Genomic DNA, 26,870 nt, shown 5'->3' on the forward strand with positions numbered 1-26,870 from the left:
TCTGTATAACGCAAACTCCAGCTGTCCAGGGATTTCTGTCCCCTTCCCTTGGGCGGCTATGCAGTTACAGGGCGGCAAGCCGTTACAGGAGCTTGATTGAATTCAGGCTACATGTGCAGTTAGGATTGCCTATCTGTGTAGCTAACTCCCTTCATACAATTCACTCTCTTTGGCTAATTTCTACTATTTTCCCAGCGATCCATGGGGCCTGGCGGAGGCTATTCAATAGTAGCCATCTGTTCATCTAAGTACATTTTGTATACTAGTATATAATGGTAAATACAACAGTATTACACACAACAAAACCAAAGAAAAGCATACAAGAGATTGAACAATTTATTTTCTCAAAGGACAAATAGCTATTTATTTTACAGAGTATTTGATCATGGAATTGTAATGAAACCTGGACCATCTGGTTGATGATTACATACAGCATTCACCAACTGTAACTTACTCCTCAACATGCACAGAAAACCCTTCCATAACACTCTCCACCAAACCTTCTACACTTTCACAAATGTCTGTATTGTTTGCTATGGAGATGAAACTTCCCAATGGAAGGCCTAGTATATATATTTTTTTTAGTTCTTGTAGGTACACATACCACATGTTTAAAGTTACATGTGGACCTCTGGTATATCTAGCTCAAAGTTCCTCTACGTCCTGTGAAATATGAAAGACTGACATCATTGGAAGTACCAGCGGTAGATGCGTAGCCCACAACAAAGCGCGGCCACCGTGGTACAGACACTGTGTAATCTCCGCCTTGCTGTGTTATCCTTACGCACGAGCACTACCGGTGACGCAGACGTGAGCGAGTGTAGCGGAAGGCCGGCGAGATTCCTCGCGTCGTACTCGACCTGGTACTTACAGCAGGGGTCGGACTGCCAGGAGACCTCGTACAGAGCAGCGCAGGCGAAGCTCACCACCCCCGAGCACAGGCTGAAGACGTCATACGTCGTGCCCAGCAATCGGGGAACGCTCGGTAACCCCAGGTGTCCAAACACATAGTCCGAGGGAATGGCTGTGGAGATGGCACACGAAAGTCCCGCGAGGACGGCAGTCTTGTGCAGACAGTTTCCGATCATAATCCAACGCGCTGTCTCGTCCCCGAGTCTGGACGGCTCGACCACGATATACGGCACACCCGACTCCAGCGCACGCTCAAGTTCGTACTCAAATTGTTCCTCCGCATTTTCTCCGTCGTAGATTTCATGGATGATAGCACACTCTGGGAATGTGGAGACTTTGCTGGGGGAAAAAACAACATCACACAGAGTCAATACTACAAGGTGTTGCCTACCATGTTTCAAAGAGACTCTACACAGTTCAGGCCTTGAAATAGTCAGGCTCAAATAGTGGGTGCATGAGCATGCCATGCTAGTTTTGTGTAAGCATTGGTAAGTTCAGTCCCGGTCACTGGAAACATTTCTTCTGTTAATCTCCAAGCAGATCTACACTGCCAAAAATCGTATATGCCGTAGGTGCGGACTGGAGCTTATCTGGCTGACTGGAGCTTCTCTGGCTAGAATATACGATTTTTGGCACCGTGTAGATCTGCTTGGAGATTATTCTTCTGTTACACTGTGTTGTTTTTAATGACTGTATTCTGCAAACTTCAAACTTTTGCCTTCTGAGGTGTAAACCAAATTTTAAAAAAAATACAACAAGCTTAAGTAGTGATCTCCTTGTGCCTGTCTGTCTTGCTGTGGTTGGAAGCTAGGTTAACTTCATGCCTCCCTGTCAGAGACAGTTGAAAATACAATGTTTAACAACTGGAACAGACACATTTGGGCATGCACCACTGGCTCCTGCCTTTTCTATTCTACAAACGGAGCCAAAAACATAGTTCGGTGACCTTCTTGCTCACAGGAGGATAGCAACAATTGATGGAACTTATCACCTCTCTAAGAAAACAAACTTGGCTTAGCGAGAAACACACCATGGCCTGTACATGGCACTGTAATCTTAATGACTTTTTGCAAACTGGTTGTAAATTGTATAATTTTGACTTGACAGCCCCAAACGTTGTGTAAGACTTGTGTCATTATAATCGACTGTAATCGAGGGCGGCACTAACGAAAGTATCCGCTATCGCTGAAGGCGACACAAAGGTCCCTTTCTTGAATTCCATCGCGTCTTAAGAAGATTTATAAGGCGACATATATAGGTCACAAGACGGACATTTGAAACAAGGTCACCAGATGACCTGTGGTAACCTCGGATGCCGGTAAAAAATGTCCCCAAAAGTGGCCTCCTGTGACGATTTAAGACATTCAAACGGCCACAAAAACAGCTCGAATTGTTGCTAGTTTAATATTTGTCTGTGCTTGAGGTTGTAACACACAAAATACTTGCTGTCAGAGGAGAAAAACTGGAAAATTGGAGCGAAAACCAAGAAACTCACCTTCCCCCTTCCGCCATATTGATGATGATGATGAGCCCCCCAACGGCAAAGGAACTTTGGTGGGCCGTAATCTCCAAGTAGATGTTGGGAGGAAAGATCACAACTTTTTCCGAAGGCTCCGGTTTAATACATTAGGCCACAGCAAGTGAATCTTACAGATAGCACCTAGTGCAGAATGAAAGAGTGCGAAAAGAACCCACAAGTTGGGCATAAAAACAAGATGCCCAGATTTTCAAAATAGAGACTATATTTAAGTTATAACGTTATAAACGCGGTTACAACTATACAAGAATTGAAGCGATAAAACTTGGTACTATAGCCTACAAGTCTTTTATTCTTACCAAGTTGTCAACTACAAGGCTACCACATAACATATCCCATTTTATTGCCATGATGACCATCTACGGATAGGAACAAATTTCTTTTTTTCCGAAATCAGGAAAATCATAAAATCGAAAATCAATGTGCGCGGTGATATCATCCTTAAAATGTACTTACTGTGGCCTTATGATAGGTTGAAAGGATTGCGTATCGGGCGGCCAGAAAAGTTAACGATCTTTTCACCCAACATCTGCTTGGAGATCAGGGCGTAGGGCTGACGTGATGTCTTGCTCGTAAAGCTGGTTAGTTGTTAGTCAGTCCAAGGAGGTTAAATATACATTTAACCTCCTTGGTCAGTCTGTGTTTACACAAGCTCTCGCTGGCGGAGGTTAATGACCCCCAAGGGGGCGGTATCTGTCGGGCCGGCCGCTAGGAGTTGTTACCAAAGAGGATATGATTTTGCCACTTGTTGTACTCTCCAAGCAGAGGATGGGTTCCGGCAGGTTTTTGACGTGTTTTTTGGCGTTTTTGTCGGGCTCTCTACTTTTTCATATTTTTTTTTTGTCTAGCCAACCCAACGCTAGACAAAAAAAAATTAAAAGATAGAAAGCCCGACAAAAACGCCTAAAAACACGTCAAAAACCTGCCGGAACCCAGCCTCTGCTTGGAGAGTAACTTGTTGGTCAGCTGTTTTTTCGGTGAACAGGTCCCAAAAAGTTACTAATATTTCATGCATCATGAATGATTCTTGTGATTATTTGTGGCATATAACGTTAGGGAAAGGCAGTAAAAATTTCTCAATTTCTATTCAAGCGACAGGTGCTTCACTAGATTTATTTCCTACCAACGCTTTTCAATTTTGTCGTTACTAAAGAAAGTTGTATTTCTGTTCGTGAGTGGATTTTTATGATTTCCAGGGAGAGGGTATCAGATCGCGATCATTTAAGACAATGAGGTTATCTAAGGTGACAACAACTGATGCTGTTTTGGCCGTTGACTATCAACCAATTCCATATGAACATGCATGATTTCGCACTTCAATTTTTAATGGGCCAATGGCTTACCACTTCTCTAGCGCGTAGCGACGCCACAATTATTTCAGTACATTCGGTACGTTGTAGTGATTGCTTTACGTATTGTTCCAACTTCAGTATGATGTTATGATTTTGTTCTTGGTTGTAAAAATTGGTGGAGGTCAATAAAGTGGTGAAAAAAAAAAAAAGACCTGCAACCTGAACCCCCCCCCCAAAAAAAACAAAAAAAAACGTTGTAGTGATTGCCATACTAAAATGATAATGCCAGATTGTCAGTGACGTCACTAACGTTAGGTCATCCACCGGAAAAGGTGCATCCGGGCTCTATTGTTTTACTTCATTTCATTCCTTCTTTGTGTGGTTTGAGATCATATCCGGGTGCATGCACAATCGTATCGGAAACAAATATAGAAAAGAATGATTTTGCGAAAAGGGAGTAGGAGCGGAAGCTTACTCTCGTCTTCAATTGTAACAAAGCGCTATCATTTATCAACTTTTTCCAATGTAAGGACAAAGCTACCATTCTAATGTTGGCAAAACGTATAGAGTCTAACACTTTTCAAGAGGGCACACGATCCATACTATTCATGTGATGCATTCAGTAAAATATCAAGGCGTTCATGAAGCGAGGACAGGGCTTTCACAAACTTTTTAGACTGATATTATACGGCACATATACGCTTTGCGGTTGCTTTGTCGGTTCATCATACAAGGCTTGTGTGCGTTATTTCTTGTAATGTCTTCTTCCTTTTTTTCTGGCATTAAATCTAAAAAGAAAAGAATCTCAATGGCCTCGATAGCCACCTGTTATTTCTAGCAAGGAAAACGCGGAAACAAGGAAGAAGGAAATATTCCGTTTTGCGCTTGAACTTCTCTTTTGTACTCTCCAGGTAGAGGAGGGGTTCCGGCTGGTTTTTGACTTGTTTTTAGGCGTTTTTGTCGGGCTTTCTACTTTGCTTGCTTGGAGAGTACTCTTTGATCAGAATTCAGATTCAAAACTTGTTTTCTTTACCAATCATATGATACACTTTGTATTTCTTTAGTCTCAGTTCATTTACACCTTTATAATTCTAAAATTGTGTGTTGCTATCTGGCCTCAATGTAACACTTTTCCCGAATTTGAATAACGTTTCTTTCATTTCGCTTACTACACAAACTGACGTCACGGTCACCCCCATACCGGAAGTGGTACGTCCGTATCCGGTCTGTGTCTGAGAGCTGAGGCGTGTGTAGGCGTGGCTAGTGTCACGTATGTTTGTGTTTCACGAACCATTCTGATCTTTTGGGGCGAACAAGTGTGCAGTCAGGGGTTCCCCACTGATCCGCCATGGCTCAAACTACCCAACGTGTCCGCTGGATTTGTCTCTGCCTTGTTTTTGCTACAGTACAAATCGGAGGTAAGTCGCGGGAGCGCCCCCCTCCCACGCAGAGTTGTTATTTTTGATAATTTTCGAGCTTGTTCCTTGTTCACGTCTTCCGCCCAACACGTAACAGAAGTGTTTATAATATATCATCCTTGTGATAGAGGGGATTGTTTTTCACCGTCCTAACCGTGTATTTGTATCTCATAGACTGACAAATATGCAGTAAGTTTTGCCAGAGTTTTCAAATTATCAATCCAAGAAGAATGCTAAAAATCTTAATTTGTCCAGGGAGGTGGCGAGGGGAGGGTTGCTATAGTCGCGTTGTGTGTTTTACCTACTCATTCAAATACATGTGCCACCTGTCGCTATTAGTCTCCAAGCAGATGTTTTAATGAATATTGTCCCTCTACGTACGTGTCAGATTCTCCAGCTGTGTAAACAAACTAATGTAGGGTAGAGAAAGAAGAAACTGACAATAAATACACCTCAACACATCTGCTTGGAGATGACAACAATGCTTCTTTTATGATACAGTGAAAATGTCAAGAGCTCTACACGTACTGTTAATCGTCAGCATCCTATGTTGACCTATGGCAGTCGTGCCTTTTTAGAGTAATTGAATTACTTTATTATAGCCGTCTGCATTGTAGGGGTAAGCCTGTTTGCTCGAAGACCATGGCTGCTGCAAAATATAAACGTTGTATGCCTTCTAAAATTATGTTAAGTCACTGCAAGAATTGCAACTTTGTCTGCAGTATCCTGTATTAGATCATGTACTATTTATGGCCATCATAATTCCCTGGAGGCCTTGGAGAAATGTAATGTCACAGTCTGACTCTGAGTCATAGACAGGAACAACAGAGCTAGCAGTGGTCAGACATGTCAGCCAGTACTATTACTACGTGACATGCCTGTCAATGTTATTATATTAGGGAAAAGACTTACTTATTTCCTCACACATGCTGATCTGGGTCGTCTTTTCCCAAATATTTTTTTCAAATTTGTGACACTGTATAACCATTACAGCAACTGCATCAAGGTCAAGGAGGTCTTAAATCAAACCTTGTTAAGATAGCACACTGGTTTTCTTCATGTTTTTGAGAAGACTTGACGTGTACACTTTAAATCAGATGTGTTAGGGCTATGGGAGGAAAGGGTATCATCATGTTCAGTTGCTGGTAGACTCTGCTTTAGAAATACAAGGAAATGGAGTGAGCCGGGACCATTAAGATATCTCATGATATGACATATCCACTTGGCCATTGTGGCGATGGGGTAGTGTTTTTCCACACCTGGTCTATTGTGTCGATACAAGCATGCATGCACATATACAAGCAAGTACATATGAATGCACGCACACACACACAATTCTTATGCTCTTCATAATCATAGACTTCAAGAACACATTCCTTTCCCTGAAATTTAAAAAAATACAACTATAAATTTGTAGGCATTTACCATGTCTGGCAGAATAGCCTGAGGTGAAGTATTAGTATAGAAAACAAGCCAAGAAGAATCTTAATTGCAATCTTTTTGTTGTTTGAAGGGTCAATGTCTGCTCCACTAACAAAGGCACACCTGGTCCTTCCCATGTGCCTTAATTCCGCACACCTCAGCGGCAAAGATAAAAGAAGATTTGATTGTCTTAATGACATACATGTGTTCTTCATTATGTGCTGTGGCAGAGTTCATTCTTTATTGATATTCCATGCAAATGAGAAAAGGGTGAAATTTACAACTTGCCATTGATTGAACTTACCTTTGGTATGCCTTCTGACAAAGATTTGTGATAACATTCTTGATGTATGGGTGGGGAAAACCACTGGTATGATAAGCATTGTCACCACAAAGAACACATAATCTTTATTGCACAATTCAGATGTAGAATGCATTCAGACGTTTTTTTAAGAACTTATGGATAGAAAATGTTGTTATTTCTCCTGGCATGATGATGATGACTAGTCATGCTGTGTCATTTTAGTGTGTCATGTGTGTAGGGCAGGGCATTTTACATTAATGTACAGTAATGCTTCAGTTTTATGGCCAACTATCATATTTCATATGAAAACCAAAATCAAAGGGCCTGATGATTCTACTTTCTACTGCCTTGTGACCAGATGGAAAGCAAGGGATGGATGGATAAAGCAGATACATTTTGTGATGAAGTTTGATACTTTCGTTCAACCAAGGAGGTTTAATTGGTTCAACACAAGCAAATGTAGCTCACCTCAAATTTTCAGTCACGTTGCATATAAATTTTGTACTTGTGTTCAATTGATACAGGGCATGAGTTCATAAAGAGTATCTATGTTTGAATTTTGAGCCAAGGACATCTGGTTTATAAGCCTACTCCCCTTCTGTTCAATATTTATGAGGCTTTTGTCCGTGTTGTGGCAGCAAACATGACCCAGCGTCCAGGCTGTTCCTGTGTAACAGGTGTCAACCTTGTAGCCATAGATACCACTGTGGGCAAGGGCGACATGGTCACACCTGTTTATGACATGTACATAATACTGTAAATGCATTTAAGTTTGCATGGTTTTTATTTCGCGCTAAGGCGAAAACGGAGTGTTCGCGGAGGTTTTAAGATCGCGGCAGTGCTATAGTTACAAACTGCTACCGTACCGGACAAAAATGTTCGCGGTGGTTTTAAGTTCGCGGTGAAACGGTCACCGCAAAAAACGCGAACATAAAACCACCGCAAACATTTCTGTATTTACAGTAGCTGTTACCTTTCCCAAAGAGCTTATGTTTTCAACAGCTGAGCAGTGATGTATTTTGATGCTCATTTTTCCTGAAAGAAAGCATACACATGTACATAAGGGATAGATTTTGTGAACCCCTTTTGAAGACATAGATGTTATAATTCCCTGTCCCATACAACTGATTGTTAGTGGTATCAAGACAATATTTGCTTTAGTCAGAAAATTCCACAATGTAAACAAAGCTGATGGTTTAAGCATATACAGTATAGTATACTACTTTGATTGATAGGTTCTGTTACAGGTGTCCTGGCAGCTGTAACAGAAACAGATTTTTTAGTTTCTGTCAATCTGTGCCTGTTCCTGTAACAGGTGTCCTACACGTAGTAACTGTAGCAGTATCAATCACACATCTATGCCTGTTAATGATAGTTTTTGTGCCCTGTTCCTGTAACTGGTGCCCTACATGTAGCAGCTGTAGCAGACATAGATGATTGATAGTTTTTGTGTTCTGTTCTGTTCCTGTAACAGGTGTCCTGGCAGCTGTACATGTAACAGACACAGATGTGTGATTGACGGTTTCTGTGTCCCGTTCCTGTAACAGGTGTCCTAGCAGCTGTAACTGACACAGATGTGTGATTGACGGTTTCTGTGTCCCGTTCCTGTAACAGGTGTCCTACATGTAGCAGCTGTAACAGACATATAGATGTGTGATTGACAGTTTCTGTGTCCCGTTCCTGTAACAGGTGTCCTAGCAGCTGTAACACTAACAGACATAGATGTGTGATTGATAGTTTTTGTGTCCTGTTCCTGTAACAGGTGTCCTGGCAGCTGTACATGTAACAGACACAGATGTGTGATTGATAGTTTCTGTGTCCTGTTCCTGTAACAGGTGTCCTAGCAGCTGTAACAGACACAGATGTGTGATTGATAGTTTTTGTGCCCTGTTCCTGTAACAGGTGTCCTAGCAACTGTAACAGACTTAGATGTGTGATTGACAGTTTTTGTGCCCTGTTCCTGTAACAGGTGTCCTGGCAGCTGTAACAGATCCAGATGTTGGTCCCCTCATCACGGACTCCCTGGATGAGAGCGTGTTAGGGTTGAAGTGCACAGCAGAGAAACTGAGCGACCCAACAGCTACCATCGCCTGGCACCTGGATGGACCAGATGGAGATCAGGTAAAGCTACTTAACATTCAAGCAGATGTGTGCTTTTCCGGGTCAAACAATGAAAAGACCGCATCAGAAATATTGAATGTATTTCTTTAATCTTTTCATTTAATCTTGTGCTTGGAATAGAGGGAAACAACAACTAAAACTCTTGTACTTTGTGTAGGCTTACTATAGGCTTTTCATACCCTGAGTGGTAACCTGTGTTACACAAGGTCTTGCTGATTGGGCCTTCTAGGGGCCTGACCAGTAGAAGGGCTGCTAGAAGTGTGATTTAGTCAGGCCCTTGGCCAGGCTACCTAAATGTGATTTTTTTTGTGAAGTCAGAAAAAGATTATGTTAAGCACAGAACCCAAGAACCATGAAATGAATTGATTGAGCCTTATTGTGTTCATTGCTGCCTGTAGGTAATTTTTGCCATTAAGATTGAAGGAGATGCAGCTAATGGGACTCTGAAGCTCACAGCTACCACATCGTTCAATGTGTCAGGGACAGGGGCAGTAGCCAAGGACACAACCTACGCTTGCAAAGTAGCACGTGGGGCAGGAACGCTGTGGCAGGCTGTCACTACAGGTAAAGCCCCCCTCTCAGTGGACCCGCGGCACGCTGGCGGTGTGGCTGCGTCCTAAACTGGATGTGTGTTACCCTTGACTTTATAATGGGAATATCATTCAAAATGTACAAGTATGACCAAAAAGACAACAAAACACACAAAGCTTTAAAAGATTCGTTTTTTGTGGATGAAATTCGTTGAGTGCTTTGTCAATTCAATCGGGCGCAGCGACGCCGCCAGCGTGCCGCGGGTCCAGTGAGAGGGGGGCTTAAGGCTTAAGAAGCAACTTTTGGTAACCTTCTGCCTGTTGACTTAAACTGGAATAAATGTATCGACCAAAACATAGTAAAAAAAGGTTAGATTGTTACATAAGGTAATAGATTGTGAGACAAGTTGAATCACTGTACAGAATGCAATACTGTGAATCTTGAAATATTTGTGGTGGTTTTATTTTTTTGGTGTTTGCGGTATCCTGTTCATCGCAAATTCATGACACTACAAATGTGTGTTTCCAATGTATTTCTACAGTATTACACAATTCTTTCCACTGTAAACACTGTTAAAATACAGCGAAAACCTCCTTTCCCATTCTGCTGTGAAATTAAGTCCTTGCTAAGATGAATGAATTTATAGTAAATTGTGGCAAGTCAATGTAAATACACACACTGTAAAAACACTTGAAAGAGCAAACTGTATCATATACCCTTGTTAGTCCTACCATCTACAGCAACTAACGGTGTCTTGCTCACTGTTCTGTAGGAGACCCTACACCCAGATCCCTGCGTGTGGAGCCTGATCGAGAGCAGCTGTACTATGGAGACACCCTTACCCTGGCCTGTCCTAACTACGGTACACAGACAGACCCAGATACGCTGCCTGCAGACCCACTCACTGTTCCTTCACCACAGGTATGTACTACAGTAACTATACACCCTTACCCTGGCCTGTCCTAACTATGGTACACAGACAGACCCAGATACGCTGCCTGCAGACCCACTGACTGTTCCTTCACCACAGGTATGTACTACTGTACCCCCCTTATCCTGGTTTGTCCTAACTACGGTACACAGATAGACCCAGACACGCTGCCTCCAGACCCACTCACTGTTCCCTCACCACAGGTTTGTATTGCAGTGCTGGAAGTAATGGTTTTGTTGGGCAACAGCTAGTTTGCAGTGTGTATAATACTTCAGACTGAAAACTGTTTATCTGTTGATTTTTACCTCCGTGAAAATGGAGGTATTGTTTTTGGTTTGTTTATTTTCTTGGTGTGTGTTCAATTTTTTTTCCCCGCTGGACCGGTCCAAGGATGGCCCGGTTTAAAAGCATTTCAGCTGTCTGTCAGTAAGTGTTTAGTTTGACCCAGGGTCAAGTTTACGATGATGTCGTGTGCAAGAGTGGAAGGTTAGCTTTGCTCGGGTCCAAAGTTGCATGAGCAAGGAAATGCATAGACAGAAATACAGGTAGCAAGAAATTCACAACGATTTTCTAAAACAAGGAATTCAGAAAAAGTCAAAATATTTCATGGAGGTATGATATCTTTGTTTAGCCTGAGTACCAACCTCCGTAGTGACCGCTGGCTCAAAAGAATTTGCTTGCTAACCACGGTGGTTAGCAAGCGAATTCTTTTGAGCCAGCGGTCACTACGGAGGTTGGTACTCAGGCTAATCTTTGTTATCTCCATGAAAAATGGAGATATAGTTTTGGGTGTGTCTGTTGGTGTTTTATTTATTTATTATTGCTGCAGCACAACCCATAGCCAAATCGTCATAAATAGCCAAAGACTATTGCAAAGAGTTAGCCTTCACAAGTGACAAGAATAGAAAATCTATGTTCACTTAGTTCCTAAGGTTTGTCACTTCATCACATCCCACAGATTGATTGGCAGTTGAACTTCACGGACACTTGGACAGGTTCCCTACCGGCAGGGGCAAGTGTGGAGGACAGCAAGCTCATCATCACAAACCTGGGAGATAGTCACGTGGGAAGGTAAGATGGTACTTTCTTCAAGGACTTGAGTACAAAACACTTTGAAGAAGTGATAATGAATGAAAGACCTTTATTGTGTATTCATGCCCCGAGGGGCTAGGTACAGGTCGTCTAACTTACATGTAACACATGGAACATACAAGGACATAAATACAACAATACAAGCCAAAAACATATAGAGTAGATAAAACGTGTTAGAGTCGACTTCTTCTCGCTTCTTTGTACATATGTAAATGTATGAACAGACAATATTTCTAATACATGTGCAAGGATTATCCAGGCGTAATAAGAATATGAATTTGTCTGTTGCATTAAGATGTTCGAAATATGGCAATTTTTCTTTAACAAGGTTAAAAAGTACACTTCTTTCGCTATCGTATAATTTACAATCTAGGACGAAATGTTGCTCATCTTCTACTCAAAATAATGAAAATATAAAGGTACAGGGCTGGACACTTGTTTTAACAGCAGAGAGTCTTTAAATCATTTGTTATTTTTCACGATTACAAGAAACTATGCATAGAATCCTTGTAAATATTATCATTGTGAGACATAGTCTATCTATCATTGTCCAGCAAAATGACAATTTAGTTATGGTACTAAGATAAAAGATCAGATATTATGTGTGTCTTGGCAACAAATGCACACAGGACAAGAAATTTCCTGTCCGTCATATGTTTTGCTTTGAATCCATGCAGTGAAGTTAATGCTTGATATTCCTTGTTTGTTTTCAATACAGGTCTGTAAGCCAACTGAACTATGCAGTATGCATGCTTTTGATACTCAGGCCGCGCCAATTTAATTTGTTGCTTCTCGGAATAGCCTGTCCTGTTTTTCCCATTTTGAAAAAAAAAATTGGGTCACTATTCCCATTCACAAATTTAAACTCCCAATTTTACTATCTGTTCAGTTGTAAAACTCAATAGCCACCAAAATAGATTATAAAGACCTGCAAAAATTTGTAGTCCCATTGATCATAAGTTATAATTTTTCATTTATCAATAAGACTATTTCTCAATATCAATCCATATATTACATGGCAAAAGGTAATTTTGTTACTGAAATATTATTATAATACTAGATCAAAGAAGGGGGTGCATTGCATAAAATGAGCTATACAAAGCTGAAACTTGAATAGTTCTTTTATTCTTTATGTTATGTAAACCCTTATCTTTACCACAGACTGTTTGCAAAAAAATCTATTTTTGTTTTTTTTCCGCCCTGTCGCTCCAATTTTATTCTGAAAAAATCCCAGAAGCAACAAATGAAATTGGTGTGGCCTCATCAAACCCTAGTTACCAAAAGTAGGAAAGCGGTATCTTTTACCTGAAAAAATCTTTGGTTGGTCTGACCAAAAAGTGCCCTAGCTAACACTCTACTCAAATTCTCTCCTTTTCACAGTTATACCTGCCGTGCCAACAACACGTATGGTACCAGGTTCGCGTTTTACCCTGTTGACAACTTAATGGACGCTCCTCCCACTACAGCCCCGCCAACCACCCCAAGTTCAGGCGTCGCCGTTAGTAAGTTAGCTTGCTCCTCTTGTAGCATGATAGTTTATCTTGGTCTTGAAGTGCTTTTTGTCAGATATTTGATGGAGTGAACAATGGTTTATAACCGCTTTCTGACATCCAAAGATAGTTCTTGTTAATTTGGAAAGAATTTAATGTGTCGGACAAAAACTGTTTGAAAACAATTGTTTTAGTTAAATCTTGCTGCAGATAGATACAGAGGAAATAAGCCATAAGCCAATCTTCTATGCAATCGAACAATTTGTTGCAATATCACACACTATGAAATAGAAATAATATAAAAATCTGTTTTTGAATAGGGAATATTGGTAATGTGATAATTTTAGAAAGAATCCAATGTACTTGTGCCAAATATTTATCAATACTCATTTAATATCAGCTGCAAATATATGCTGGAAAAAAAAGAAGTATTTGTATTGAAGAAAAACGTGTGCAAGGATATCTTGCACAACTAGAAAATACATGCTGAGTATGACCAGTAGTGTTTTGGTGTGTTTGCTTCTTTTTGGTTGTGCTTCCTTTCCTAAGTCATTGTGAAGAAATCATTTATAGGACTATATAAAATTACTTTGATAGAATATAGATGTTTTGAATTTCAGCTTTATTTATCATAATTTATACATAACATGTGTGTAATTGTAATATATAATTATAGAGCTTTGTGTGCAAGGTCAAAATGGGCAAAAGTCAAAACCAGGTACAATGCCAGACTTTCCCTTATTTCTTACACAAGATAATACAGGTGCTATAGTAGGAGGGGTGATCGGGGGCATCATAGCGGCCATCATTCTAGGTGCATTGGCATTCTTCGGTTACCAACATTACAACAAATCACAGTAAGTACCTGGTATTCTAAACCAACACGGGGATCTCTTTAAATCTTGTAATTCTACAGTATTCAACCCTTTGAAGGAGTGTTTTTCTGATAGAGTGACTTGATACTGATGTTGTTAAACCCATGTATTGGATTACTTGTTAATGTCTGTGTCTTGTAACTCTATTATGTATCTGTATACTTGTGTTTGTGTGCATAAAACCACTTACTCACATGTACTTAGCCTGATTAGACAGAAATGTACAATAAAGGATGTCAATCATCAAAGACCTGTCACACTTTAAACACTCTTCTTGTTTATCACCCCGACCAATGAAATCATGTGAATCGCATTTAAACTCAGATTTGTGTCAGCCATTTCCCGACAAATTCCTAAGTTGCGTTAACAACTAAATCTGACAAAAATAAACTCGCCAGTGAGATGCTGGAAGGTGTCAGCTTTCCAGAGATGTTTTCAGATTGGCAATTTTGGCGAATTTATGAATCTGAGTTTCAATGCGATTCATGTGATTTAATTGGTCGGGGTTTTTATATAGAATTTATTTTGTGTGTGTGTGTGTGTGTGTGTGTGTGTGTGTGTGTGTGTTTTGGTTGGTTTTTTTTGGTGTCATTTGACAATGTCTCCTCTCTTTATTTTCCCGGGTGAACTTTCTTTAAGTTTTTCTTTATCCTTTCCTTTCTCATACAGTCATGTCAGTCTTCCTGTTTATGCTTCTTTTATTTCTCTTCTTGACATCCCCTCAGTCACATGTGTTGTTACGTATCCTAAGACCAGTTTTCGTTTGTTAACAGGAGACAACCTACGAAGTACACTGCGGCCGCCTCAGACCCAGTGTAAAAGAGTGTGAAGAAATCTGATGACTAATAATCACAAGCTTTCAGATTCCGTATTAAAAGGCCTCACTTTAACATTGTCTATGCACATACAATATCTGGCTTGTAGCAACAAAATGGTAAAACTTGTTTAGACGTTGATTAACTATGGTAGGCAGCTTATGTGTAATGTAAAATGTCACATTTTTTAGGACTTCAGCCTTGGAACTGAGCACATGTACATTTTTTGTCATAAAATGAATATTTTGTCTAGACAAAAGCTTCAAGTCTAAGACTTACATTTAGATTATTGTGATAGTTGTTTTTGCATTTTTTGTGGCCTTAACTTAAGAGTGGTTTGAGATAAATGGTTCCATAATTGAATCTGGATAAAGGGCCACCTTTATCAATTTTACTTTTTTTTTCGTTATAAAGACAATGTTAAGTTATAAAAGCCAGATAAGCGCATATTTTTTGATTATGGACAATTTGCGTGATAGGAAGTTATGGAAATCATGACCAGTGCAACATGTTTGCTCTGGTCAGAACAGCTTAATGATATGAAATCCAGGCGAAAAGAAAAAAACCTGATGGATTCATGAGTAAAGACTTGCATATCGATCTTTGATGTCACATCTTATAGTGAGAAATGATATAATATTATATTATAGTTTCTGTACTGTCAACCCTAGCCTACAACTGAAAACTGTCTATGGCAATGCAAAAAAGATAACTTAGGACATGAAATTCCATAGCTTTAGAGACCAATTCAGACAATACTAAGTGAGGCAGTTAATCTTAAATACTTTGCAACATCAGTATAATATCAAGAGGAAATGTAATGATTTAATCATTGTCAAAATTGGTGCGGCCTCATATAGGCTGCTAACGGTCAATTGTAGAAAAGGGTGACGTTAACTGAATGTTTTTGCCAATAATACCATGACAATTTGATGCTTGATAAGCCATGCATTGGTCACCTTGCAAGCACTATGATAAACTACAAAATAGTTGCATAGTTAACAACCGACTGAAGACATTTTCTACATGTTTGTGTGTTTCAAGTGTGAATACAAAAATGTGTCGCCGCAGTGTGCCTGTGTTCTGATATGTCCAGCACGCTTCCTACAAAGTAAAACTTCTGAAACACACTATCTCGACATCTTCTTTAATGGACTTGTTTACTTCAGTGTATTTGCTGAACTTTCTAGTTAATAGTTAAAGCTTATATTATAAAAAAAAAGATAAGGCATTGACCTACACTGTAGTCACAAAGAAGTCTTGTTTTGCTAGATAATTGGGTACAGAATCTCACAGCTCAGGGATTGTCATCTATTTGTGCCCATCTTCAGAAAATACCATTATCTCTTTTGTGGGTTTTCATTACTGCAGCCAAAAACCATCAGAGCAATCTCACATAACCCCATCTCTATCTCTTCTCGGCACCCTTCCATTCAAACTTTGAAAAATACCTTCTCCAAGATCTTTCCGTCTTTACTTCGCTCGTCTGAAGCCTGTGTAATGTTCTTTCTGTGGACACCCAGGTTTCATCCTTGTAGGATTCTCCAGTTTCCAAACCTAGCAAGCCAGGTGTTACTCCAGCCCAAGTGACAATGCCACCTTTTAACATTGTTACAAGGTTGAACCAATACCTGGCGAGGTTACTTCTCTCTTGACTCTTTTCTAACTGTATCCCCTCTCCTCTTCTTACATAGGACAGCAAGAATTTCCTCTCAGCCCAGCCAATCAGATGAAGAGGGGAAGTTGAATAGTAGTTGAAAAGAAAGAAGTGGGGAATCAAAGTGATTGGATTAACATTGCTGGGAAATCACAGCAACAATCATGGAATGCCTGTCAATTTCACCATCCCCTTAGTATGGGATGGATGGGTTGTGTAAGAATATACTTGTTTTGAGTTACGGTATACTCTTTCTATAGTAGAATGTATTCAAAAGTATATAAAGTTTATCTTATTCTGATAAGTGTATTTTGAGATGGAGTGAGTCAAAAGCCGTTTTTGTATTAATGTTGCAGAATACAGATTCCCAAAGAGTTAATGTATTTTATTCCTGTATTGAATATTGTATGTTTTGTTAACTGTACAGTTTATAAATGGTATGAATTTGATGATAACTACAACAGGTATCAATACACATGCTTCCAAAAGTGACAACTGGTTGGTAAATAACCATCTACTTATTATAATAATCTTATAAACCTAAATCAAAGCAACCACTGGCAGCCATGCACATAGTTACCTAGGATATGGGAGATTCTTAATACACAACCAGGTATTGTTCTCACCTGCTAACGTTTCGGTGTCTGTCAGACACCTTCTTCAGAGCTTCTGACTGGAGTACTGCTTCTCACCGCTATAAGTAGCCGATGTAGGTGGAGAGAGAGGATAACAGACACACCCGGTGGATTAAGGAGGCGGTCTGGATAAGGAAGACAACACCAGTGATGAACCGAGACGAGGGGGGATACAAACTTAGCCATATTTGGGACAGTATTCTCACTGCAAAAGCGCCACCTACATCGGCTACTTATAGCGGTGAGAAGCAGTACTCCAGTCAGAAGCTCTGAAGAAGGTGTCTGACAGACACCGAAACGTTAGCAGGTGAGAACAATACCTGGTTGTGTATTAAGAATCTCCCATATCCTATATTCTACCAACCTGATGAAATTATTTTCAGGACATAGTTACCTATTTTGTAACATATAAATTTTGCAGTGACAAGACCCAGAGTTATAATACTATACATGACAGATAAGGCTGCGATTCATCTAAAGAGAACTGCTGAACATGCGTTGTCACATTTGAAGGTCTGATCACTGACAATCTACAATGTTCACGGATTTTGATGGATATGTCTCTCTATATCATTTGAATAGATTTTGCACACACAAAATGTATATTGCTGTGCAAAGCAAAGCAAAGGGGCCTTTGAATCAAACTTTCTATGGGCATAGATGCAACTTTAACCTTATGTTAGCTGCAGAACTTCAGTAAGGGATGTGCCTATGCACTGCTCTATATATCTACAGAAAACAATCATTGTAGTTGACATGATCCCCACATGACTTAGCCAAGAAAATAATAAGCACAGCTGCCAAAGGTGTTTGTACGTTATGTTATGTATTGATGTTAAACATTTATGCTGACTTGAATAAAGAGCAAATATTGTTGTTCACAAATGTTCTATAATATCAAACAAAACACATGTACACAGTACTAGATGTCCACAAGCCTTTTATTCCTTAAGCTGCCGCATCCTTACTTAGTTACTCACTTAGACAGCTAGACCTTCTTAAAACTTTCTTGGGTAAAAAAGATCCCTTACTCTTGCACAGATTTTGTGAATATGCCAGAAAATAGGAAGTACAACGGAATGTAAATGAACAGCTCTCAAATATCATTTCTTAGCAAATATTCTTAGTTTACTTTTTCTCAGTGAGTTGGCATGATTTGATACAGGTAGATAATTGCCATTGAAGGAAAAGTAGCTTCTTTACAAAAATAATCCTGCACAAATTAATCCCAGGGACATGTTTCAATCACTTACATCATTATTTTTCTTCTCAAAATTGTAGCCTTCAGGAACCTTTAAAAAACAATGTAGCATTGAGACTATCCTGACATCATTTCAGTATTTGTTTAGGTAAACAACATAAAATATAGACTTTCAAAACTACAAGTTGCCTGCATCTTTGTTATATGTAAGACAACAGTATACCCTGTACTAAGTCTGGTGTATGAGTGGGGGACATCTTGTGTGCGTGTGAGTCAGTCTAGATGAGGAGACGTTCGATGGCTTGCTGCACGGAGGTGATCTGAGACTTCAGTTGGGATCCCTCGTTGATGGTGACAGAGGCGGCGATCACGGGACGGGAAACACCGCAGGCACGCCCCAGCGCTGACGGGAGTACAGATAATGGCATTACGTTAGTTCATGTCTCATGGAAAATTGATTAATTTCACTTGCTTTGCTTTTGTACCATTGAATTCTGTCATTTAAAATTGTAACCACTTTCTTCATACATTTTATGTACAAGCAGATCTGATATCAATTATCACATTTTTAACAACAGTACTGTATTGATAATCATTTTGTATGAAAAAACTCAAAACCTACATGTGTGTGTACCACACCCAAAAATTGCATAAAATGTTCAAAGATAACATCATCACACAATCTGAAGTCAAAACAAAAAATTTACATTCTTTTCAAAACCTATACAGCACAATAAGCATAAGTTCTGATCACTTTTTATCTATTTATTGGTTTGGCTCTTTAGGACGCCCAACTAGTCTGTGGTTATTACAAGGGGCTAGCCCTGCTGACAAAGACAAGACATCACAAATGGAACTGATCAGGTTTTGATGTGGACAGAATAACTGATGTGGACAGAATAACTGATGACCAGTGTTTTCTTCTTTTTGGTTATGCTACTTTTCCTAAGTCATTGTGAAGAAATCATTTATAGGATTATATAAAATTACTTTGATAGAATATAGATGTTTTGAATTTCAGCTTTATTTATCATACTTTATACATAGCATGTGTGTAATATTTAATTATAGAGCTTTGGGTGCAAGGTCAAAATGGGCAAAAGTCAAAACCAGGTACAATGCCAGCCTTTCCCTTATTTCTTACACAAGATAATACAGGTGCTATAGTAGGCGGGGTGATCGGGGGCATCATAGCGGCCATCATTCTAGGTGCATTGGCATTCTTCGGTTACCAACATTACAACAAATCACTGTAAGTACCTGGTATTCTAAACCAACACGGGGATCTCTTTAGATTTTGTACTTCTCCAGTATTCAACCTTTTGTAGGAGTGTTTTTCTGATAGAATGACTTGATACCGATGTTGTTAAACCCATGTATTGGATTACTTGTTAAAGGCAACCAAAGCAATATCAGGGCCAAAAAATGGAAATAAAAAAATGCTGAAATCTTTATGGCAGTGACATTTACTAACACTGTTTAGCACATTTGCGTAGTAACTTAATACTTTGACCATTTTAAAACCGCGCAAAATCATGCTGTACGGTGATCCCCTTAGTTTCGCGAGCCTACAAAAACTCCGGCCACGATTTTCAGTGAGTTCTCACATCACCACAACGTCATATTTTTGCATCATGGACATATTTTTGCATCATGGACGTTGCAATACATTGTGATAGTGTTGTTTGAACTTATTATAGAAATGACTAAATAAATTGACTTTCAAAATCCAGTATTTCGGACCCTGATATTGCTTTGGTTTCCTTTAATGTTTGTGTCTTGTAACTCTATTATGTATCTGTATACTTGTGTTTGTGTGCATAAAACCACTTACTCACATGTACTTAGCCTGATTGCACAGAAATATACAATAAAAGTTGTCAACCATCAAAAAACTGTCACACTTAAAACGCTCTTCTTGTTTATATAGATGGTTTTATTTTTGTGTTCGTGTGTGTGTGCTTTTTTTTTTGTGTGGTGTCATTTGACAATGTCTCTTTTCTTTACTTTCCCGGGTGAACTTTCTTTAACTTTTTCTTCAACCTTTCCTTTCTCATACAGTCATGTTAGTCTTTCTGTTTATTATTATACTTCATTTATTTCTCTTCTTGACATCCCCTCAGTCACATGTGTTGTTACGTATCCTAAGACCAGTTTTCGTTTGTTAACAGGAGACAACCTACGAAGTACACTGCGGCCGCCTCAGACCCAGTGTAAAAGAGTGTGAAGAAATCTGATGACTAATAATCACAAGCTTTCAGATTCCGTATTAAAAGCCTTACTTTAAAATTGTCTATGCACATACAATATCTGGCTTGCAGCAACAAAACGGTAAAACTTGTTTAGAAGTTGATTAACTATGGTAGGCAGCTTATGTGTAATGTAAAATGTCACATTTTTTAGGACTTCAGCCTTGGAACTGAGAACATGTACATTTTTTGTCGTAAACTGAATATTTTGTCCAGACAAAAGCTTCAAGTCTAGGATTTGCTCAAAGACTTACATTTAGATTATTGTGATATTTGTTTTTACATTTTTTGTGGCCTTAACTTAAGAGTGGTTTGAAAGACAAGATGCTATAATTGGATCTGGATAAAGGGGCACCTTTATTAATTTTACTTTTTTCCATAAAGACAAGGTTAAGTTATAAAAGCCAGATAAGCGCATATTTTTTGATTATGGACAATTTACGTGATAGGAAGTTATGGAAATCATGACAAGTGCAACATGTTTGCTCTGGTCAGAACAGCTTAATGATATGAAATCCAGACAAAAAGAAAAAAACAATGGATTCATGAGTAAAGACTTGCATATCGATCTTTGGTGTCACATCTTATAGTGAGGATATAATATTATTAGTTTCTGTACTGTCAAACCTAGCCTACAACTGCGCTGCTAATTTAGTTGTGAACTGCCATAGGAGATTTCAAGTAATGACAATGCAAAAAAGGCAAAAAAGATAAATTCAGACAATACTAAGTAAGTCAGTTAATCTTGAATACTTTGCAACATCAGTTAAATCTTAAGAGGAAATGTAATGATTTAATAATCATTGTCAAGATTGGATTAGCTTCATGTAGACTGCTAACCGTCAATGGTAGAAAATGGTGACGTTAACTGAATGTTTTTGCCAATAATACCATGACAATTTGATGCTTGTTAAGCCATGCATTGGGCACCTTGCAAGTACTATGATAATCTACAAAATAGTTGCATAGTTTACAACCGACAAGACATTTCTACATGTTTGTGTGTTTCAAGTGTGAATACAAAAATGTGTCACCGCAGTGTGCCTGTGTCCAGTACGCTTCCTACAGAGTAAAACGTCTGAAACACGATATCTCGACATCTTCTTTAATGGACTTGTTTACTTCAGTGTATTTGCTGAACTTTCTAGTAAAAGTTAAAGCTTATATTATAAAAAAGAAAAGAGATAGTCCTCCTCCGGCATTGACCTATACTGTAGTCCCAGAGAAATCTTGTTTTGCTAGATAATTGGGTACAGAATCTCAGTTCAGGGATTGTCATCTATTTGTGCCCATCTTCAGATAATACCATTATCTCTTTTGTGGGTTTTTATTACTGCAGTCAAAAACCATCAGAGCAATCTCACATAACCCCATCTCTATCTCTTCTCGGCACCCTTCCATTCAAACTTCGAAAAATACCTTCTCCAAGATCTTTCCGTCTTTTACTTCACTCGTCTGAAGCCTGTGTAATGTTCTTTCTGTGGACACCCAGGTTCCATCCTTTCTCCAGTTTCAAAACCTAGCAAGCCAGGTGTTACTCCAGCCCAAGTGACAATGCCACCTCTCAACATTGTTACAAGGTTGGACCAATGCCTGGCAAGGTTACTTCTCTCTTGACTCTTTTCTAACTGTATCCCCTCTCCTCTTCTTACATAGGACAGCAAGAATTTCCTCTCAACCCAGCCAATCAGATGAAGAGGGGAAGTTGAATAGTAGTTGAAAAGAAAGAAGTGGGGAATCAAACTGATTGGATTAACATTGCTGGGAAATCACAGCAACAATCATGGAATGCCTGTCAATTTCACCATCCCCTTAGTATGGGATGGATGGGTACTAGGGGCCTTTCCAGTCCTAGGGTTTGTGTAAGAATATGTTGTTTTGAGTTATACTCTTTCTATAGCAGAATGCATTTTAAAGTATATAAAGTTGATAGTGTATTTTGAGATGGAGAAAGTCAAAAGCCGTTTTTGTATCAATGTTGCAGACTATAAATTCCCAAAGAGGTATTAATGTATTATATTCCTGTATTGAATATTGTATGTTTTGTCCTAGGGTACAGTTTATAAATGGTATGAATTTGATGATGACTACCACAGGTATCAATACACATGCTTCCAAAAGTGACAACTGGTTGGTAAATAATCATTTACTATCTTTTAAACCAAAATCAAAGCAACCACTGGCAGCCATGCACATAGTTACCTATTTTGTAACATTTGCAGTGACAAGACCCCGAGTTATAATACTATACATGACAGACAAGGCTGTGATTCATCTAAAGAGAACTTCTAAACACTGCATTGTCACATTTGAAGGTCTGATCACTGACAGTCTACATTGTTCACGGATTTTGATGGATATGTCTCTCTATATCATTTGTATAGATTTTGCACACACAAAAAGTATATTGCTGAGCAAAGCAAAGAAAAAGGGCATTTTAATCAAACTTTCTATGGGCATAGATGCAACCTTAACCTTATTTAACTGCAGAACTTCAGTAAGTGACCATGGACTGCTCTATATGATATCTACAGAATAACAATCATTGTAGTTGAAATTAATGATCCCCACATGACTTAGCAGAGTAAATAATAAGCACAGCTGCCAAAGGTGTTTGTATGTTATGTATTGATGTTAAACATTTATGCTGACTTGAATAAAGAGCAAATATTGTTGTTCACAAATGTTCTATAATATCAAACAAAACACATGTACACAGTAGTATATGTCCACAAGCCTTTTATTCCTTAGAGTAAGCTGCCACATCCTTACTTAGTCAAGGGCTAGACCTTCTTAAAACTTTCTTGGGTAAAAAAGATCCCTTCCTCTTGCACAGATTTTGTGAATATGCCAGAAAATAGGAAGTACAACGGAATGTAAATGAACAGCTCTCAAATATCATTTCTTAGCAAATATTCTGAGTTTAGTTTTTCTCACTGAGTTGGCATGATTTGATACAGGTAGATAATTGCCATTAAAGAAAAAATTGCTTCTTTTCAAAAATAACCCTGCACAAATTAATCCCAGGGACATGTTTCAATCACTTCCATCATTATTTTTCTTCTCTTAACTCCACAAAATTGTAGCCTTCAAAAACCTTTAAAAAAAAACAATGTAGCATTGAGACTATCTTGACATCATTTCAGTATTTGTTTAAGTAAAGAACATAAAATATAGACTTTCAAAACTACTGCCTGCATCATTGTAAGACAACAGTGTATCCTGTGCTAAGTCTTGTGTACATGTATGAGTGGGGGACATCTTGTGTGCGTGTGAGTCAGTCTAGATGAGGAGACGTTCGATGGCTTGCTGCACGGAGGTGATCTGAGACTTCAGCTGGGACCCCTCGTTGATGGTGACAGAGGCGGCGATCACGGGACGGGAAACACCGCAGGCACGCCCCAGCGCTGACGGGAGTACAGATAACGGCATTACGTTAGTTCATGTCTCATGGAAAATTGATTAATTTTACTTACTTTGCTTTTGTACCATTGAATTCTGTCATTTAAAATTGTAACCACTTTCTTCATACATTTTATGTACAAGCAGATCTGATATCAATTATCACATTTTTAACAACAGTACTTTATTGATAATCATTTTGTATAAAAAAACTCAAAACCTACATGTGTGTGTACCTGTACCACACCCGAAAATTGCATAAAATGTTCAAAGATTACATCATCACACAACCTGAAGTCAAAACTTATAATTTCACACTCTTTTCAAAACCTATACAGCACAATAAGCATAAGTTCTGATCACTTTTTATCAATTTATTGGTTTGGCTCTTAAGGACGCCCAACTAGTCTGTGGTTATTACAAGGGGCTAGCCCTGCTGACAAAGACAAGACATCACAAATGGAACTGAGGTTTTGACATGGACAGAAAAAGTCTGAACCAAAACTTGCTCCTGCAGTTCCAAAAAAGCCACTAGGGGGCCAAAACCTATACCACTTACTCTCTGTCCAAAGAGCTATCCACCACTCAAACATCAGGACTATAGCATGTCCAGAACACAAGATATCAAAACAGGAAGTTCCGCTGCAGTACCGTAACAAGCCGCTAGGGGACCTAAAATCTAATCATTTCCAGGTCTCAACAAGACCTACCCACATACCAAATATGAAGACAATCCATCCAAACCTTCTCGAGTTATGCTGGTCGTTACAAACAAACATACATACATACAAACAAACAAATGCTACCCTATGCATAACCTTCTCGGCAAAGGTAATAACTGTGATGACTCTCCCACCTTGCTTGGACCTGACAAACACATAGGGCACGTTCTTGTCCTCACACAGCAGAGGTAGATGTAGGATGATCTCCAGGGGCTCTGTGTCTGCCGCCATGACGATGAACTCGGTGATACCTCGGTTCAGGGTCTTAGTGGCTGTGATAAGAAAAACGACTGGTCAAAATTGTCCCACTACTTTACATTAACTTTCTGCATTCTAACTTTTTCACAGGAAATGCGAGTTGCTTATGGTGTTTGGCAGCAGCGATTCTGTGTGACAGTGTCTGTATTATGACGAAAGCTGCTTGCAAAGGATTTGCTTTCATTGAGGAATGTGACAACATAAATGAACACTCCTATTCATGTTACATTCAAGTAAAATCTATAACATTCTAATAGAAGGTGTGCACAAAAAAGTCTGACCAACTGAGTCCATACATACAGGCCTCGAAATTAACTTTTTTCCCTACTGTCCTAGCATTGTCCCGAAAATAAATTTCAATTGTCCGGAAATGAGGATGGACTGTCCCAACCCTATTCTCAGGCAGGAGTATGTATTACAACAACAATTAAGCTCAGAGTACACTACAGTATTGCTGTGTAAGCTAATTGTCAATTGAAATGAACTTTGATTATGAAGATCCCTGTGCCTACCCTCGTTAGCCCCCTTCCTCAGCTGTTTGTAGTTGGCAGCCTGCTGCACCAGGTCCAGGATCTGGGTAGTCAGCTGGGCATCAGCCAGGGGGTACGCCTTAGGGTTCACCTCCGCCTGATATGCACAATCAATGAAAAAAATATTACACTCAACCTCCTGCCTGATAAGGCCACCTTTTCAATAGACTGCAATCGCTGAGAGACCGCATGGCTGCTACCAAAATTTAATTTATGTCATCCTTGATTTTATCATTAGAATATGATGTAAGATGTAAAAATATGATTTAAAAGACAACAATACATTCACAAAAAAATGGTTCTTTAGCTACGAAATTTGTTTCATGATCTGTCGAATCTTTGGTCATTTAGTGGTCAATGACTCTAGGGGAAAGTTAAAAAAAAAAGGAGTTTTGGGGCACCAAATTACTGGTAACTTGGTTTTTTTTAATACAAAGTTAGGTATCTGGGAAATGGAGCTGACATACGTTGACCTAGGCAATGAGTTTCAGTGTAGAGTAGCACTGATGGTGATTCAACATAAAATTATGTCACTATGAATCATATTAGGTCACGAAGGCTAATTATGATATTCAATACACAGTTTTAGTACTGGAAATCTGTACTCACCTCAGTTGCTGCAGACTGTGGAAAGAAGTAGAAAGAATTGTTTGTTACATACATGACTTTCACATACATCACGTTAACTTGATGTATAACACTAAAAATCTAATATAAGGATAAGTCTTCACAACATTATGCTAATCTTTCTTTAGAAATAATTTCATGTTTGGGTAAGTGCACCCACAGTCAACAAGTACTCAGCACCCAGTATTTCGAGCTTTGTAACTTTTTATGAATACATGTAACATCAGTTAACGTTATCTTTTATGATAGATCATTTCACAGCATTTCCAAAATCAACTATTGATATTATAATCGAAGGCAAAAAATTTTAAAGCTGCCCCCCTCCCCATTTCCCATGCATAAAAGAAAGCGCAAGCACGTGTGGGTCGCCGGTTTGGGTGGCGTCGTTTCGACAATTTGCAAAACCACTCTGGAGGCGCTATGACCCAAAACTCGTGAAAAATGATCACAAATGTACATTCTTACCATAGTGAGTTCTTATTGTGATGTAGGAATAGCTAAAATGTCAAAAATCGAGGAAAAAGCTTCGTCCTCTCAGCTGACGCCTCACGGAGGACTCTGCAGCGACGCACAGGAAACGGAAATGAGCTTACGGAATGAGCTACTCGGGTACGAGGGGAGTTAAAATGGCTAAAAATAATATTAGTTTAATGATAAACTTAAATGTTATAGTTATTCGTTAAAATAGATAAGGTATATAAATTTTGATATGACTTAATGTGTTTACTTCAATTAGAATATTACTTATGAAATATGAATCCTATTTTCGGAAAGACTTTGGTTTCTTCCACGCTATCAAATCACTTCTAACCACAACAAAACCAAAAGATATAGTGATCATCACTGTGT

General features: G+C 39.0%; 3 protein-coding genes across 8 annotated transcripts; 1 reads left to right on the plus strand and 2 right to left on the minus strand.

Moving 5' to 3' along the window:
- Positions 1–320: 320 nt before the first annotated feature.
- LOC136439830 (transmembrane protein 11, mitochondrial-like) lies at positions 321–2,536 on the minus strand. Its single transcript, XM_066435448.1, has 2 exons — positions 2,408–2,536; positions 321–1,251 (listed from the first exon to the last, which is right to left on the minus strand). Exons 1-2 carry the CDS (start codon positions 2,422–2,424, stop codon positions 687–689), a joined length of 582 nt encoding a protein of 193 aa, XP_066291545.1. The 5' UTR covers positions 2,425–2,536; the 3' UTR covers positions 321–686.
- A 2,418-nt stretch (positions 2,537–4,954) lies between these two features.
- On the plus strand, positions 4,955–23,171 carry LOC136439831 (cell adhesion molecule 3-like). 5 transcript variants are annotated; one of them, XM_066435450.1, is made up of 8 exons: positions 4,955–5,159; positions 8,855–9,006; positions 9,405–9,570; positions 10,310–10,458; positions 11,427–11,539; positions 12,941–13,062; positions 19,383–19,485; positions 22,139–23,171. In XM_066435450.1, exons 1-8 carry the CDS (start codon positions 5,090–5,092, stop codon positions 22,200–22,202), a joined length of 939 nt encoding a protein of 312 aa, XP_066291547.1. In that variant the 5' UTR covers positions 4,955–5,089; the 3' UTR covers positions 22,203–23,171. The 5 variants fall into 5 exon arrangements, with proteins under 5 accessions (XP_066291547.1, XP_066291549.1, XP_066291546.1 ...); XM_066435452.1 differs by lacking the exon at positions 22,139–23,171 and adding an exon at positions 20,405–20,919; XM_066435449.1 differs by lacking the exons at positions 19,383–19,485; positions 22,139–23,171 and adding exons at positions 13,805–13,907; positions 16,435–16,604.
- LOC136439832 (NHP2-like protein 1) lies at positions 17,842–26,616 on the minus strand. 2 transcript variants are annotated; one of them, XM_066435455.1, is made up of 5 exons: positions 26,487–26,616; positions 26,004–26,018; positions 25,377–25,491; positions 24,741–24,878; positions 17,842–18,636 (listed from the first exon to the last, which is right to left on the minus strand). In XM_066435455.1, exons 1-5 carry the CDS (start codon positions 26,487–26,489, stop codon positions 18,512–18,514), a joined length of 396 nt encoding a protein of 131 aa, XP_066291552.1. In that variant the 5' UTR covers positions 26,490–26,616; the 3' UTR covers positions 17,842–18,511. The 2 variants fall into 2 exon arrangements, with proteins under 2 accessions (XP_066291552.1, XP_066291551.1); XM_066435454.1 differs by lacking the exon at positions 17,842–18,636 and adding an exon at positions 23,205–23,889 and having other exon boundaries at positions 26,487–26,614.
- Positions 26,617–26,870: the final 254 nt, after the last annotated feature.

The sequence above is a fragment of the Branchiostoma lanceolatum genome, chromosome 8 (assembly GCF_035083965.1).
Source record: "Branchiostoma lanceolatum isolate klBraLanc5 chromosome 8, klBraLanc5.hap2, whole genome shotgun sequence".
Classification (NCBI taxonomy): domain Eukaryota; kingdom Metazoa; phylum Chordata; class Leptocardii; order Amphioxiformes; family Branchiostomatidae; genus Branchiostoma; species Branchiostoma lanceolatum.